Below are 16814 nucleotides of genomic sequence, written 5' to 3' on the forward strand. Positions count from 1 at the left end.
ATAAAGGGTTTCCAGCTAATTTTACTAGGAAGTTTATATTTGGATTTCCAAAAAATTGGAAACTATATGTTGATGATTTGTTACAAGAATTAAGGTAAAATGTTTTTCTTAACATTAAATATAACTGCTTATTCTTTTTCATTTTTGTTTTATTCTTTTCCTTTTTCTTTATTAACTTAAAATTAAGAAACATGCTCACTTGGATAGACAGAACACAAGAGGATTGTATGTGAAACTATTAATGTCTGTCACAATCTTAAGTATAAATTCATTTGAACATTATAGTAACAAAATACCTGTTTCCTTTTTTGAATTTTTTTCTTCTGTATATTTTTAAAAAGTATTTGTATTGCTATCTTGTTTTTAACATTGCTTAAAATTCCCTTTATCCCTCCCTATTTTTCTTATTCTTAAATATGCCCTCATAAACCAGCAGGACTTAATAACAATTTCAGTGCTCTCTAGAAATCAAGCTTAAGTGAAAATTTGACCGAATTTGGTCATTTTAAGATGGACACTCAGCTACCTACCACTTTTTCTTATGCTATAAAATCACAAGATACCATTTGAAAGGCCTTTGGAGGCCATCTTAATCTTTCACATAAGCATACAGGAATCTCCTTTACCACTTTTAAGGAATTATCAAATCTTTGAAGAGCTCTCATGTTGTTTCAATCTCCTCCCAAGGCAGACTATTTGCTAAAAACTTTGCTTTTTTTGAGCTAACATCTCTATCTCTGTATTTTATCCTTACCTATGCTCCTAATTGTGCCTTTCAGGAGCCAAGGAGAATGTCTGTTGTCTTCATCTATTGCCCTTTCAGGATTTCACAGACAACTGTCACGCCCTCTATCTATCCCAGGTCTTCTCTTTTCTGGGGCAAACTTCCTTTAGGCTTCCCACTAGTTCTGTGGTGTCAGGGCCCTGGTCCCTTCTCCATCCTGGTGTTCCTCTCTCTACTCCCACTTTGCAGAATGTGGCAACAGAAGTAAGGACAAGGCCTGTGCCATGGGTGTGAGTCAGGAAAGAATATGGAAAAGTTGTCCCCTCCTATTCTGATCTGGACCCTGCCCCTCTTAATGTTCCAGGAGAGCAGATTTCTTTATTCCCCCCATGATTCACAGTGAGCTCAGAATACAAAACATTCCAAGGCTTGTTTCACAGAAGCTGTTGTCCAGTCATGCCTTTCTCACTATTCTGGTGAGGTCAGAGGTTTTTTTTGGAACCCATGTATAGGACTTTATTAAAATTAATCTTACTCTGTTTGGCCCAGAGGTTGCAGCTTGTTAAGGAGAGATCTGGAAAGTCTGCCACCTCTACTCTTCATCACTAAAGAGCCATACCATTACCGAAACATGGACTCAGAGAAGCCGAACTAGTCCAATTTAGATCCCTTCTGCAACATACAGTCCAACTTAGATCCAGCCTGGGGGAAACCCATACTCCTGAGAGCAGAACATTTTGGGATACAAACTAAGTAGTGGAAAGTTTCAAATTCCTCTCTTGAATGGTTGGATCAGTTCACAATTCCACCATCAGTATATTAGTGTCATAATTTTTACACATCCCTTTTTCTTCATTTTCTATCATATTAGCCAATCTGATAGGTGTGATAAGGTGCTGATAGAACCTTAGAATCATTTTAATTTGCATTAATTTCTCTAATCAGTAGTGATTTAGAGCATTTTTTGATATGATCATCATTTCTTATAGTACAATAATATTCCATTACCATATGGAATTCACCATAATTTCTTTAGCCATTCACTAATTGAACATCCCCTGTTTTCCAGATTTAGGTAGTTTTATGGGGTTTTTTTGTCAAGACATTCTTTTCATTCTTCCATACTTGTCCTTTCCTTTAATATTTCATTTTCTAACTCTTAACTTCATTTCCCTTAGGTACTTTTATTTTTTGTCAAGACATTCTCTGAGATTCTATTTTGACTTGTGTGTGGCATTCATTTGATTTATTTCTTGATCTTCTCTCTGTCCAAGATATTTTTTTCATTATGTTCAGTGTTTTCTTCTGTTTGCTGATATCTTCAGAAACAATTTTCAGAATTAGGGCTTTGTGCAGACTACTTTGCTATTTTCCATAATTTTTGCATGATGTATGCAATCCCCATTTGGCCCCACATTTGGTGACTAGGACTAGCTTTTCTTTTTCATTCTGATTTTCTCACAAATTCCTTCTCTTTCTCTTGCTTGTTCCTGCATGTCCTCATATATATTAATGTGCAATATTGTAGTTTTCACCTTTAATCTATTTTCATTTTTTGAACAAAGCATAGTCTTTCATAGCCATTCATCATAAATTTCATAATCAAATTTTATCCTACTAAGTTTTGGTGATACTGATGTTGTTAAATGTCTTCTTATATAAAAATCCCTACTTTACCTTTCTTATGTTCTTTTATAGTTTTACTGTACAGTAGCCATAACTGATTTGTTATTTTGTTCTTTTAAAAGCTCTCAATAATAGAGGGAAAACTTGAATGTTAACTACAAAAAATACTTAATTCATAAATTTTTAAATTGTTTAAAGGGCATATGCTAAAAAAGGAAAAAAATGCAAACTTGATCAACAAGAAACAGACAAATCTGTCTTTGATTCGAGGATTAAAAAAAGTGATATATCAGAAGAAACTGGAACAGAAATGATCCCCCAAAGTGCCAAAATTAAAAATACTACTTATGATGTTTCTGAAAACTGCTCTGGTATGCTTGTCTTTTTTCTTATATGTTTAAATTGACCAAAAAAATGAACTATTAATTAAACCTGTATTACTTTCTTCTTATGCTTAAGGTGTATAGTATGGAAGTTTTTAAAATATTGCATTTACAAGGGTAATTTAACCTGTTTTTGGAAATCATTTTAACTGACAAAAAAATTACATAGTAGATCCTGGGACTCTTTGCAGCCAGGATCAGAATTTTTCTCCTGGCTTCTATTAGGTAGTAAATACCCCTGAGTCTTAAGAAAAAGACTCTTTGGAAAATTAGAAATAGGCAAAGGGATGCTAGTGAGGTTTACTACCTAAATACCCCTGAGTCTTAAGAAAAAGACTCTTTGGAAAATTAGAAATAGGCAAAGGGATGCTAGTGAGGTTTACTACCTAAATACCCCTGAGTCTTAAGAAAAAGACTCTTTGGAAAATTAGAAATAGGCAAAGGGATGCTAGTGAGGTTGTAAGAGACCAAGAAATAATAAAATATAAAGAATGAAAAAATAGAAGAGAATGTGAGACATTTCATAAGAAAAACAACAGTTCAAGAAAAGAAAACATAAGAATAATTGGACCACTTGAAAGTTATGACCAAAAAAATAACCTTGATACAATAATACAAGAAATAATTAAAGAAAGTTGTCTTGAAGTGATAGAACAAGAGGGGAAAGTAGAAATAGAAAAAAATCTGCTGATCACCACCTGAAAGATTCTACAAGGAAAGAATATAGGAACATCATTGCTAAATTTTAAAACCCTCGGTCAAAGAGAAAATTTTACAAGCTACAACAACAACAACAAAATTCAAATATGCTGGAGCTACAATTAGAATCACACAAAGCCTATCACCGGCTATAGTAAAAGACTAAAGGTCTTGGAATACTATATATCAACAATCAAAAGAACTAGGGCTGCAGCCAAAAATATTATATCCAGCAAAATTAAGTATAATACTGAATGAAAAAAATGGACATTCAATGAAGTATCAGATTTGCAGGATTTTCTTGGGGAAAAACTGGACTCAGAAAATTTGACATACAAGACCCAATATCAAAGATTAGTTTCAAGGGACTCACTAAGGACAGACTGTTCATGTTTTATATGTGGAAATTTAAACTATATGTCTAAATAATTAGTAATTGGGTAGTTCAAAAGAAAGATTGGGGTAGAGCTGAGTATGATATGATTCTAAAAGGCAAAGACAGTAATTATGCTTTAATTACTATAACTATATATATTACTATAATGACAACTATAATGAGTTGGAAAACAAGGACTGGTAAATGAATTAGATGGGGAAGGGCTGGTAGTTCTGAAATTCTACTTGCATCAGGAATGGGTTTTTAGAGAGAACAATACATATATCTACATAGAAGGATATAATACCCTCCAAAATCTATAAAGAAACGAGGGATGTAAGATGGTAAGATAATGATAATAAGAGATATGGGATAAAATGGGGCATAGAAGGGTGTGTAGATTTATGATAGTGGGACAAGGTGTAGATTTAATGAGAAAGGGATAAAGAGGGAGGAAAAAGTTGGAGGGAGAGGATATAGGCGGTATCCTTGTAAGTAAGTAATAATAAGGCAAACTAATAGGTAAAAGTAAAGTTGGAGAGTTTAGCAAGGAAAGGAAACGAGAATGCATATGCATATATGTGTAGGTAAGCATATGTATGTAGATATGCTTATATGTATGTGTGTGCACATATATACACACATGCAAATATACATATATAAATATGTCTGTGCTTAACTGTAGCCTTCTTGGGAAAATTTGGGGGGTAGAAGGGGGAAGGAGGAGGAAGGAATTAAAAATGCACAGCAGGGAACAAAAGAAAAAACCTACAAGGAAACAAAGAAAAGATGGAGTTATGAATATAATATATTCTATTATTATATACATGTTTTTTAAATGGAAATGTATAGTTAAATATTTTGAATTCTTTCATATATTCTGTGCACATGACAGTTTTTTCTTTTTTCTTTTGTTTTTTCTATTTTTGTTTAAATTTTAAATTAAAAAAAAAGGAAACTTTAAAAGAAAAACAATGATATAGACACAACCAGCCCCATGAAGTAAGTTGTTTAAAACAATGATAGAGATACAACCAGCCCCATGAAATAAGTTGTTTAAAACAATGATAGAGATACAACCAGCCCCATGAAATAAGTCGTTTAAAAGCTTTAAGAAGTTGTAAAGCATGGCATCTTATAATTTATTAGGAATAAAAGAACTTCTCTTTTTACTACAAAAGGTCTCTTCAAGCCATATTGTCCCAGTGGATTACTTTTATTTAATAGCAATTGTTTTACAATATATATTCATTTTACATTCTTGTATTAGGAAGCACTATATATTAAAAATCTTGTTGCCAAATATTAATCTTTGTCCTTATAGAAATATCTACTGAATGTGATGCTTTACATAAAGCTACAGAATTAAACATGGTTAATAATGATCAACATCTAAAAGTACCTTTAAAATTGCGGTGTGGCGAACATACTAACTGTGATAATCAAATGAATGTCACTTTCCAAACTGGAGGAAAAAACTGCCTACCTAAAGAGGTAAATTATTTTCATATACTACTATTTGATCAGCAAATGAGTAGGATAGACATCTGACTTTAGTTGAATACTTGGTACTTTTTGCCCATATTTGACTTTTAAGAATAGGAAATTGTCAGTATATGAAGCATATTTTGGAATTTTCATATTTTTGGAATCTATTATATGCTATAATCTGAAAATACATTTTAAACTTCAGCTAGAGACCCTCAGTTAATATATGTACTAAAAAGACTTTGCATATTTTATTAGCATAGCCTCATCTAAAAAACATATTAAACTTTAACAGGATATAAATGTAACGAGGTACCAAAGTGTTAATAACTTCCATGACATGGCTCACCCCTCTTAGCAGTTTCTGGCTCTTTATTTCTACTTGAAATAAATAAAATGAAGCTGGGATTAGATGACAAATGGCCTCAGCATAATTTGAGGACAGGAGTTCTTAATCTTTTGGATGTACTGGACCCCTTGTGGCAGTCTGGTAAAACCTATAGAAGATTCCTCAGAATGTTTTTAAATGTGGATAACAAAATACATAGGGCTGCAAAAAAAAGCAATTATATTGAAATTCACTTATCAGAATACTTTTAAAAATAAAGTCATGAAGCCAAGGAGATTTAAACTAGTTTTTTACTTCTACCTCCTGGTTTTCTTCAGGAAAGAGTGTCAATTTAGAGTTAGCTGGTCTCTGAAATAGCTTCTCTTTCTTCTCCTGCTTTCCAAGAAGCTATTTCAAAGACAAAACGATTCCAAGAGACAGAAGTGCTTAGAAAGTAATTTTATAGATTTTAGAAAATGTTTATCTCTACCAAGAATATGTTGAGAAACAATGAGATGTCAAACTGTAGAAATCTGCTAATGTCTATGCTATATAAGGATCTAAGCTTCCTATTTAGGGTAGATACTGATAATGTTAATGAAAATTATTTTCATCATTTTTGTTTTTAAGGAATCAGCTGCAAAAAATGAAAGTAAACAGATGAGTTCTCCAAAGAAAAGCAAAAATCATGAAGCTAAAACAAATGAAAAAATATTTAAAAGTCTAAAGAGAGGTAAAATGCCCTCAATATTTTTGAAATGAATCTTCATATTTTGCTTGCTATGTATTTTAAAACATTTTCTCATTCTGGAAAATGCCCGTTTTTAAATTGTCTAAGCCAAAATTATTCCTGAAATGCTTTAAGGATTCTCAACTCTTAAATCTGTATTAATGGCTTTTCTAAGTGTACAAAACATTTTTATTTTATCTTTTAATGCATTTTATTAATGGCCATTTTAGCTTCTTTCTCCAGACTGAACCCTCCCTTATAACAAAGAAAAAAATTTGATCAAAAACATCTGATAAAGTGGCTGTACTGATAATGTTGTATACAGTATTATTTCATAGTAGGCCCCCTTCTCCTCCCCACCTCTCTGCTGTGATCAGAAATCTGCTATTTTTTTCTGGGACCTTATCTTGGTTTTTCCTCTGCGCAGTTCATACATTCTTCTTCTGCTGCTTTGAATTCCTCATGTTTGTTATTTCTTATTATAAAATATTCCAGTCCTATAGTTCCTTAGCCTTTCCCTAGTATAGAGATATCTAGCTTGTTTTTAGTTCTTTCCTACTACAAAGGGTGCTCCTATGAATAGTTGGGTATATGATAGACCTTTGTTTCTTTATACTTCCGTGGGATCTAATTCCAGTTTTGAAGGTAATGACCTGTGCCAGGGTCTGCTCTAGCATCAAGAGCCCCAAGGCGGTGTGACCAAGCCTTGATACAGTTGTGGCTAGAACAAAGCAGTGAGGTCTAACAGCAACAATGAGGCCAGCTTGCCTTGGGACAAAAAGTCTGTATTCATAGCAAGGCTTCATAACCAGAATGTAGTTTCTACCCCTGCTTATTTGAGCTCAGACACCAGCGGGGATTGGTTTGAGCCAGTTCTGTGATTTAGCTGTAGCAAAGTTCATCCATAAGACTGAGTGCAGTGGACTATTGTTAGCCAAGCTTGGGGCACAGTTTGCCTGCTGGGCTTTAGCACTCTGGAAAACAAACTTATCTTCGAATATAAGAAAAGTGTGGTATTGGTATGGGGCTGACGTTAGGATATCAGATTTTGTATCAATGATAGTTGATGCCCATATTTTTCTTCCTCTGGATTTTCTTCTAATTCTCCACCTTCTTTAATTTTATTCATGGTAAAGGTTTCCAATTTTATATAGTTTGAATTATTAGTTTTGTCTTATAATACCAATGATGATTTATATCAAAAAACAAGTTTTTCTGAGACGGTAAACCATTTGGATTTATTAAAATACTGGACACATTTCTCAAATGTGTTTACTTAAATATAAATGGGCTATTATATAGACAAAAAAGTTACTTTATAACTTGATATGTTTTTTTCAGAATCAAGAGCTTATAGAAATTTAGTTACTTGAGAAACACATTTCTTTGAAATGAACTTTAGTGGCTTTATTTCTTATCACTCAGTATTGTCCAAATAATCTGGCCGTGTGTAAACTGCATTTTACTTTTGTCAATAAAATTCCTTTTCACATAATATGTAGAAGTACTTTTTATGTTCCATATAAAAAAATAAAGGAAGACACGGCATAATAATGCATAGTGAATTCATTACTTAAAAGTTTCTTCTTTTTCTTATGGTCCTCTAAATTTCAAATTAATGATAGATTCTTAAATTTGATTTCTGCTCTTTGACTCCAAGATACGATGAAATAAATCTTCCTGTTTTGCTCACGTATTATTTGATGAGTATACATAGAGCTACAAAGAAATTAAATTTATTTTCACTAATTTAGAGCCAAGAGGCTCTAAATAATAGTGCTAACATTTCTTATAAGTTGAGCAGGTGCTTGTTTAAAAAAAGCATTAGGTAGAGACTTATCCTAAACTCTTGTCCTTTGGGAGGGATATCACAAGTCCATTCTTAATATAATAGTTAAGTCAGTTTACATAGTCTGCAATAGTAAAGAATAACAACATGGTTGGATAATCCAAAAATCATTTAGAATCATCTTTGGTATATATTAGTAGTAAGAAAGTAGATTTAGCTTCCTTACATGTTTAATATTAAAACCTGTTAGTTTTCACTGAGCACACACCCCAGTTAATTGTAGGGAAAGGTGGACAAAAGTGTCTTCCAGAGAATCATACTATGATTCCATAGTGCTATTAGGAGAACAATCCAGAAGAGAAAAGAATTGCTGGTGGCTAACGAAATCCCTACCCAGAGAACACTATGTGGACATTTACAATAGAGCGATCTTCCTAGGTTGTATATCCAGATTGAGAACTGTTACTGCAAAATTTTGATCCATTTCTGGTAGTGCCCATAGGCATAAACCATTACTGCAAAAGGGAATCTAGAAAGCATTACTAAAGATTACAAGATCTTTGGCAAGAACCTCAGTATCTTTGGGGCAAAACTAATGATTTCATCACCATTGCCAATCAAAGTTAAGGCATTTAAGAAAAAAGGTTTTTGACCTAGTTTAAAATATTAAATATCTGAGGTTTTAGGTTTGTGAACCATTGCTTAAAAGAAACCTCAGATTTTTACACATAAATATACATAAGGTAAAATGGACATCCTAATGAAATAAAGGAAATCAGACCTGATTCATAGCACTTGTTAACATGGCATGACTTGAAACATGGCACTGGAACAGTTCAGGGGTACAAGTTAAAAAAAAAAAAGAAGAATGGGGAGGTGCATTGTAAAGAAGATATATTTGTATGAAGAGATCCAGGAAACAGGTCCACTGTGGTACCCCTGGATCAATGCCAGGCAGCTGGTGCACTCACCTCCAGTGGATTGTGAATTGTCCCTGAGCAGGTCTTCAGCCCCTCTGGCCTCAGTGAATTTTAGGGGGTTCCAGACAAGGAGCCAGCCATTATGTCCATCTTAAACTCTGCCATCCAGAACTGAAGAGGCATCAAACCTGCAGGTGAGGTTTGACAAGGGCAGACAGTACAGCAGGAACTGTAACACTTCCTCAGATACAGCTGAAGCTGGAGTTAGCGTTTTTTTTGGCTACCCCATCAAATGAGCTGTTTTCTACTCCAACCTTCCCTACCTTGTACATGTGAGGAAAAGGGTAGAACTTCACATTTTTCTCTTCAGTTGTGTCTCATTAGATTTGGCCTATCCAAGCCTTTTGAGATCTGTTTGGATCCCGACTGTCATCCATTGATTTAACATAGCTTTGTATCATCTGTGTTTTTAAGTTTGCATTCTATACCTTCCTTCAATTTAGTTTAATTAAAAAAAAGGGAAAACAAAACAAATGCAAAAATCTTCCATGAACCTAAAAGAACTTACATTCTGTCTAAAGGTGAAAAATGTCTAAGATGTGTGCAAATGTAAAATAAAGTTTAATTCATGACAAGAAAGCATCACTGTCACTACTGTGGGAAATGCTTCTGTGATTAGTATTGTAGCAAGAAAGCACCTTTGCTCCAGATGTCCTTTGGGGATACTATATGACAGCACATAATGTTGCTCATCCTCAAAGTCCTCATAAATGGAGCTACTTTCTATGTACGTAGCACTAGGAACATCAGGAAAATCTGAAATTATGATTTGTTGCCTTTCTCATAGTCAGAGATACCTATTTCTGCTTGGAGACAGACTTTATGAAATTGAAATTGCTCACGTTTCAACTGTTCAGATACTGAGGGCTTATTTGCAAAGGAGGCAACACCCAACCTGCAACCTGTAGGTATGCTTCTCTCATACAAGGTACCAGGGGCTTAGAATATGATCCTGATGAAGTTCATTGTTAGCAAAAACTCCAGTTCTTAACAAAATGCACTCATTTAGTTAGCAGCCATGTATGAGGCAATAGCCAAACTCCTCTTTGTTTTGTTTTCTTTTGTTTAATCTTTTCCCCCAATTACATTTAAACATAATTTTTAACATTCATTTTTTAGATTTTGAATTACAAATTCTCCAATCTTCCCTCTCCCTGCCTCCTCATTGAAAAGGCAAGCAATTTAAGATAGATTATATATGTATGGCCATGCAAAACCTATTTCCATATTAGTCATGTTGGGAAAGAAAACAAACCTCCCCCCAAAAGACCCAAACAAGAAGGGAAAAAAAGGTTTTTTGAGGCAATTGGGGTTAGGTATCTTATCTTGCTCAGGGTCTAACACAGGGGTCTAGATATTAAGTATCTAAGGTCAAATTTGAACTCAGGTCCTTCTGATTTCAGGCATGGCACTTTATTCACTGTGCCATCTAGCTACCCCACAAGAAATATTTTTTAAAAATATGCTTCAGTCTGATTCAGTCTCCATTAATGCTTTCTCTAGAGGTGGATAGCATTTTTCATCATAACTCTTCAGAATTGTCTTAGATCATTATATTGCTGAGAATAGCTAAGTCATTCACAGTTGATCATTATACAGTATTACTGTTATTGTGGTCTGTGTTCTTCTGGATCTACTCAATTCACTCTGCATCAGTTCTAAGTCTTTCCAAGTTTTTCTGAAATCATCATGCCAGTCATTTCTTACAGAAGAGTAATATTCCATCATAGTCATATGCCACAACTTGTTCAGCCATTTCCTAATTGATGAACATCCCTTCTATTTCTTATTCTTAGCCACCATGAAAAGCTGCTATAAATGTTTTTATACAAATAGGTTCTTTTCCTTTTTTGTTTTAATTTCTGAGATACAGAGCTTGTAGTGGATTGCTTGGTCAAACAGTATACAAAGTTTTTATAGCCTTTGGACATAGCTCCAAATAGTTCTCCAAAGTGCTTAAATCAGTTCCTAATGTGCATTCATCATTGTCTCAAATTTCCCATATCCTCTCAAATGTCTGTCATTTTCTTATATTAGCCATTCTGATAGTTATGGGTTGGTGTTAAGGACTGTAACAGGTTGATAGCTTAGAGTTCTTTTAATTTGCATTTCTCTAAATCGGTGATTTAGAGCATTTTTTCCCATGTAACAATAGGTTGCTGTGACTACTTTGTCTGAAAACTGCTTATTTTTTTTTTATATTAATAACTTTTTATTGATAGAACGCATGCCAGGGTAATTTTTTACAACATTATCCCTTGCATTCACTTCTGTTTCAATTTTTCCCCTCCCTCCCTCCACCCCTTCCCCCAGGTGGCAAGCAGTCCTTTACATGTTGGATGGGTTGCAGTATATCCTAGATACAATATATGTGTGCAGAACCGAACAGTTTTCTTGTTGCACAGGGAGAATTGAATTCAGAAGGTATAAATAACCCGGGAAGAAAAACAAAAATGCAAGCAGTTTATATTCATTTCCCAGTGTTCTTTCTCTGGGTGTAGCTGCTTCTGTCCATCTTTGATCAATTAAGGCTCTCTTTATCGAAGAGATCCACTTCCATCAGAAAACATCCTCATACAGTATCGTTGTTGAGAGGTATATAATGATCTCCTGGTTCTGCTCATTTCACTCAGCATCAGTTCATGTAAGTCTCACCAGTCCTCTCTGTATTCATCCTGCTGGTCATTCCTTACAGAACAATAATATTCCATAACATTCATATACCACAATTTACTCAACCATTCTCCAATTGATGGACATCCTTTCATTTTCCAGCTTCTAGCCACTACAAACAGGGCTGCCACAAACTTGGCACATACAGGTCCCTTTACTTTCTTTAGTATCTCTTTGGGGTATAAGCCCAGTAGAAACATTGCTGGATCAAAGGGCATGCACAGTTTGATAACTTTTTGAGCATGGTTCCAAATTGCTCTCCAGAATGGCTGGATGTATTCACAATTCCACCAGCAATGTATCAGTGTCCCTTCTGAAAACTGCTTATTTATATCCTTTGACCATTAATCAATTTGGGAATGGCTTGTATTTTTATAAATTTGACACTCTATATTTGAGAAATGAGACCTTTATCTGAGAAACTTACTGTAAAAATGTTTTCAGTTATAATTCCTATTTCCCTCCATTCTGTTTTCCTTTCTATTCTACTTTCTCCTTTCATCCTGTCCATCTCTGAGAATCTTTTGCCTCTGACTTTTACTACCTCCTCTAAACTGCCATCCTTTCTATCAGCCCTCCCTCCTGCCCTTTTTCTTATCCTCTTTACTTCCTACTTTCTTGTAGAATATATTAGATTTCTATACTTAACTGAATATGCATATTATTCCCTTTTTAAGCCAATTCTAATGAGGGTAAGGTTCAAGTTCCTCATTTTCCTCTCCACTGTAAAAGCTGTTTTGTGCCTTTTTTATGTGATAATAATAAAGTTCTTAAGAGTTGTAAGTATCATCTTGTCATGTAAGAATATAAACAGTTTAATCTTATTGTTTTTCATCAGCAATGATTGAAAGTCCTCTGTTTAATTAAATGTTCATTTTTTCCCCCAAAGGATTATTCTCAGTTTTGCTGGGAGGTGATTCGTGCTTGTAATCCTAGATCCTTTACTCTCTGGAATATCATATTCCAAGCCCTCTGATCTTTTAATGAAGAAGCTACTAAACCTTATGTTATCCTGACTAACTAAGCTCCGTAACATTTCAGTTTCTTTCTGGCTACTTGCAATATTTTCTCCTTAACCTGGGAACTCTAGAATTTGGCTATAATGTTCCTGGAAGTTTTCATTTAGGATTCCTTTCAGAAGGTGACTTTCTTTCAATTTTTCTTTTACCCGCTGGTTCTAAGATAGCAGGGAAATTTTTCCCGATTTTTGAAATTTTGAATATTTCTTGAAAGATGATGTCAAGGCACTTTTTTTTGATCATGGCTTTCAAATGCTTCAATAATTCTTAATCTCAACTCAAATCTATTTTCCAGGTCAATTATTTTTCCATTGCGATATTCACATTTTTGTCAATTTTTTTCATTCTTTTTGATTTTGTTTTATTGTTTCTTGATCTCTTATGGAGCCATTAGTTTCCACTTATCTAATTCTAATGTTTAAGGAATTTTCCTTCTGAATTTTTTGTGCCTCTTTTAAGATTTGGCTTATTTTAGTTTTTAACATGTATTTTCTTCAGTATTTTATGCCTCCTTTACCAACTTGTAGAGTCTTTTAAAATGATTTTTTCTTGCATCATTTTCATTTCTTTCCCAATTTTTTTTTATTGATTTTTAAAATCCTCTTTGAACTCTTTCAGCATTTTTTGGGGGGGCATACAATTCATTTTTCTTTGAATGTAACTGTTTTGATTTATCTTATTCTGAATTTGTGTTTTAATCTTCTTTGTCACCATAATAACTTTCTATGGTCGGGGGTCTTTTTGTTGTTGTTCTTTGCTCATTTTCCTAGCCTATTTCTTGGTTTTTAATTTAATGTTAAAGTAGGACTCTGCTCCTGGGATGGAGGGGACACTGTCCCAAGCTGCTGTTTTCAGAGCTGGTCCCGAGGAGTTATAACAGGTTTCCAATTCTTCCAAGGTAGTATCATCTAAAGAGCGATGTATTTACTCCTCTCCTGGTCTGTGCTCTGGTCTTTGAGTGACCACAAGCACTCTTTTCTGGCCTTGAACTATGACCAGTGTCCCTATATCCTTGCAGCCACAGGCTCTGTTGTACTGATTCTTCTCGCCCTGGCACTGCAATGCAGGACTACAGTCTAGATCCAAGTTTGATAGTGCAAGAATTTGGCACCCAGTGTCAGCAGAGGGGCCTCTGTAATGTCCTTCTGAACAGTGGTCCCAAATCTCTTCTCTCTCCTCTCAGATTCAGTTGTCCCCAAGGGCTGTTGTTGGCTTGCCAGAGCTCTGGCATTGCCTAACTGCACTGAACTCTTGATTCCATTATAGATCTTTTCTGCCGGTCCTACATAGTTGTCTTGAGCTGAAAAATAATTTCATCTTTGTCTTTTTGTGAGTTTTGCTATTCCAGAATTCATTTGGAGGCATTATTTTTAAATTGCTTGGGAGAGAATTTGTGGGTTATTAAAATCTTTAATAGTATTTTATTTTTCCAAATACATATGAAAAAGTTTTCAACATTCACTTTTTTTTTTTTGCACAAATGCCCTTTATTTGCACAGATTCTCTCCTTATTTGTGAAATACAAACACTTCTGCCTTTCAAAATCCATATCTTCCTTCAACATTCAGTCTTTCCTTTTTTTTTTTTTTTTTTAAATTTTATTTTATTTAGTAATAACTTTGTATTGACAGAATCCATGCCAGGATAATTTTTACATGACATTATCCCTTGCAATCACTTATGTTTCGTTTTTTCCCCTCCCTCCCTCCTCCCCCCCCCCAAGATGGCAAGCAGTCCTATATATGTTAAATATCAACATTCACTTTTACAAAAACCTAGTAATCCAAATTTTTCTCCCTCTCTTTGCTCTCTGTGAGAGGAAAGAAAGATTAAACAATGCAATATAGATTAAATATAAGTAAAATATATAGGTGCAGTTCTTCTAAACATGTTTCCACATTCATCTTGCTGTACAAGAAAAATCAGATCAAAAGGAAAAAAAACCATGAGAATGGGGGAAAAACACAAGCAAACAAACAACAACAAAAAAAAAAGTGAAAAATACTATGTTGTAATCCACATTCAGTCTCCATAGTTCTTCTCTCTGTGGATGTGGTGGCATTTTCATCACAAGTCTATTGGAATTATCTTGAATCACTTCATTTTTAAAAAGAGCCAAGTCCATCATAATTGGTCATCACATAATCTTGTTATTAATATGTACAATGTTCTCTTGGTTCTGCTTCCTTAACTCAGCATCAGTTCATGTAAGTCTTTTCCAGGCTTTTTTGAAATCGGCCTGCTCATCATTTCTTATAGTACAATAATATTCCATTACATTCATATACCATAACTTATTTAGCCATTCCCCAACTGATGGGCATCTGGTGAATTTCCAATTCTTTGCCATTATAAAATGGGCCTACTACAAACATTTTTTGTACATGTGGATCCTTAATGGTCCCTCTTCTATGATCTCTTTGGGATATAGACCCAATAGAGACAGTCACTATTGGATCAAAGGATATGCAGAGTTTTATAGCCTTTTGAGCATAGTTTAGAGGAGAATTTGGAAGTTCCTAATAATTTCTTAACTTTCCTTAATAATTTCATCTGTCCAAAATTGGAATTATAGTAAAGACAACTGACAGTCTATATCTAATTCTTAACAAAAAGAAGAAACTTATTTTATTAACATATAAGTGGTAGGAACTGTGGGGAGATAAATGATCATTCCTTCCTGTAATTAATGATAGAGGAAAGCAAAACTGGTTATACATCCTTGATTTGAGAAAGCAGATTTCAAAAGATTTAGAGAGATGGTGATTCGAGGATCCCATATAGACTTAAGTTTTTATAGGGGAAGTTAGCCCAGAAAGAAATTATATTTTCTTTTGAATTTAATGAACACCTAAACAACAACATTTCTATGTACTAGATGGAAGAGAGAAAAAGGCCATAAATAAACTACTATATACAGCTTGCTTTTAAAATAAAGACATAAGAAATTCAACATATTACTTTCAGTTTGCTTTATCTGTTTCTGATCCTTTGGGCATTTTTAAAAAATGCTTCAATAACACACACTCTGTCTCTGTTTCTCTCTGTTTCTGTCTCTTCTCCCCTCCTTCCTCCCAACACTATCACTAGTTCTTCAGGAAAAACACAGGACATTCTGAAGACACAAAAAGAAATAATTTCTGATGATCAGAAAAAGAAGGAAGTTGTCTAAAGATCATTATGTATGTATAGGGAACTATTGACTAACTTAGATTTTAAAAAAGGTATCTCCAGAATATGGAAAACCAGGGCAGGTAATAGTAAGTATAAAAGTGGCATAGTCCTAAGCACAGTTCCAGAAAAACTGTGAGGAAATATCTGTTTTGCTTGACTATTCATATTGTTAAAAAAAAAAATTGTCCTTTTTTAGGGGGAGGAGAAGGAGAGGAAGAAAAGAAATCTTTCCCTGTAAACCTTCCCCCCACACTTACCTGTTAATGTAGAGGGCATAATCATCCTCCCACTTCCTTGGACTACTGCCGAGGAGTATTCTTCAAGGCTTTATTATTTCTCATTCCTTCTCAATCCAGCTGTGGCCAAGACCTGTGGTCATCACTTTTTCAATTTCCAGATGCATCCCCTTCTTTCCTGACACCACCACCACTCTGGTGCAGTCTCTCACCTCTCCATGTCTGGACTACTACAATACTCTCTTGGTGGGTCCATCTCCCTCAAAGCTCCATGCTCCAATCCATCCTCTGCTCAGTCACTATTTTCCTAAAGCTCAGGTGCGATCATCTCATTCTCCTACTTGAGAGACTTCAGTGGCTTCCTTTAGCCTCCAAGATGGAATACGGAATGCTCTGTTGAGCCCTCAGAGCCCCTCCTACCTGTCCAGCCTTCTTGCCCCTTACTCCCTATCTGTGATTCGGTGGTGCTGGCTTTCTTGATGTTTGTTCCACAAACAAGACGTTCCATTTCTTGGCTCTGGGAATTTTCTCTTTCCTCTAGGAATTTACATTCCAGTGTGAAGCACCCGTAGTTATATGTGCATATATA

The 16814-nt window shown here is 34.6% G+C and overlaps 1 protein-coding gene across 3 annotated transcripts in view; it reads left to right on the forward strand.

The window, feature by feature from the left end:
- Nucleotides 1-16814, forward strand: part of MIS18BP1 (MIS18 binding protein 1) — a 70384-nt gene that overhangs the window by 41748 nt on the left and 11822 nt on the right. For all 3 annotated transcript variants that reach the window (XM_051975775.1, XM_051975776.1, XM_051975777.1), the window contains exons 8-11: nt 7-94; nt 2549-2721; nt 5133-5302; nt 6255-6357. In XM_051975775.1, the coding sequence (XP_051831735.1) occupies nt 7-94; nt 2549-2721; nt 5133-5302; nt 6255-6357 (534 nt within the window). The remainder of the gene's footprint in view (nt 1-6; nt 95-2548; nt 2722-5132; nt 5303-6254; nt 6358-16814) is intronic.

The sequence above is a fragment of the Antechinus flavipes genome, chromosome 2, assembly GCF_016432865.1.
Source record: "Antechinus flavipes isolate AdamAnt ecotype Samford, QLD, Australia chromosome 2, AdamAnt_v2, whole genome shotgun sequence".
NCBI lineage: Eukaryota > Metazoa > Chordata > Mammalia > Dasyuromorphia > Dasyuridae > Antechinus > Antechinus flavipes.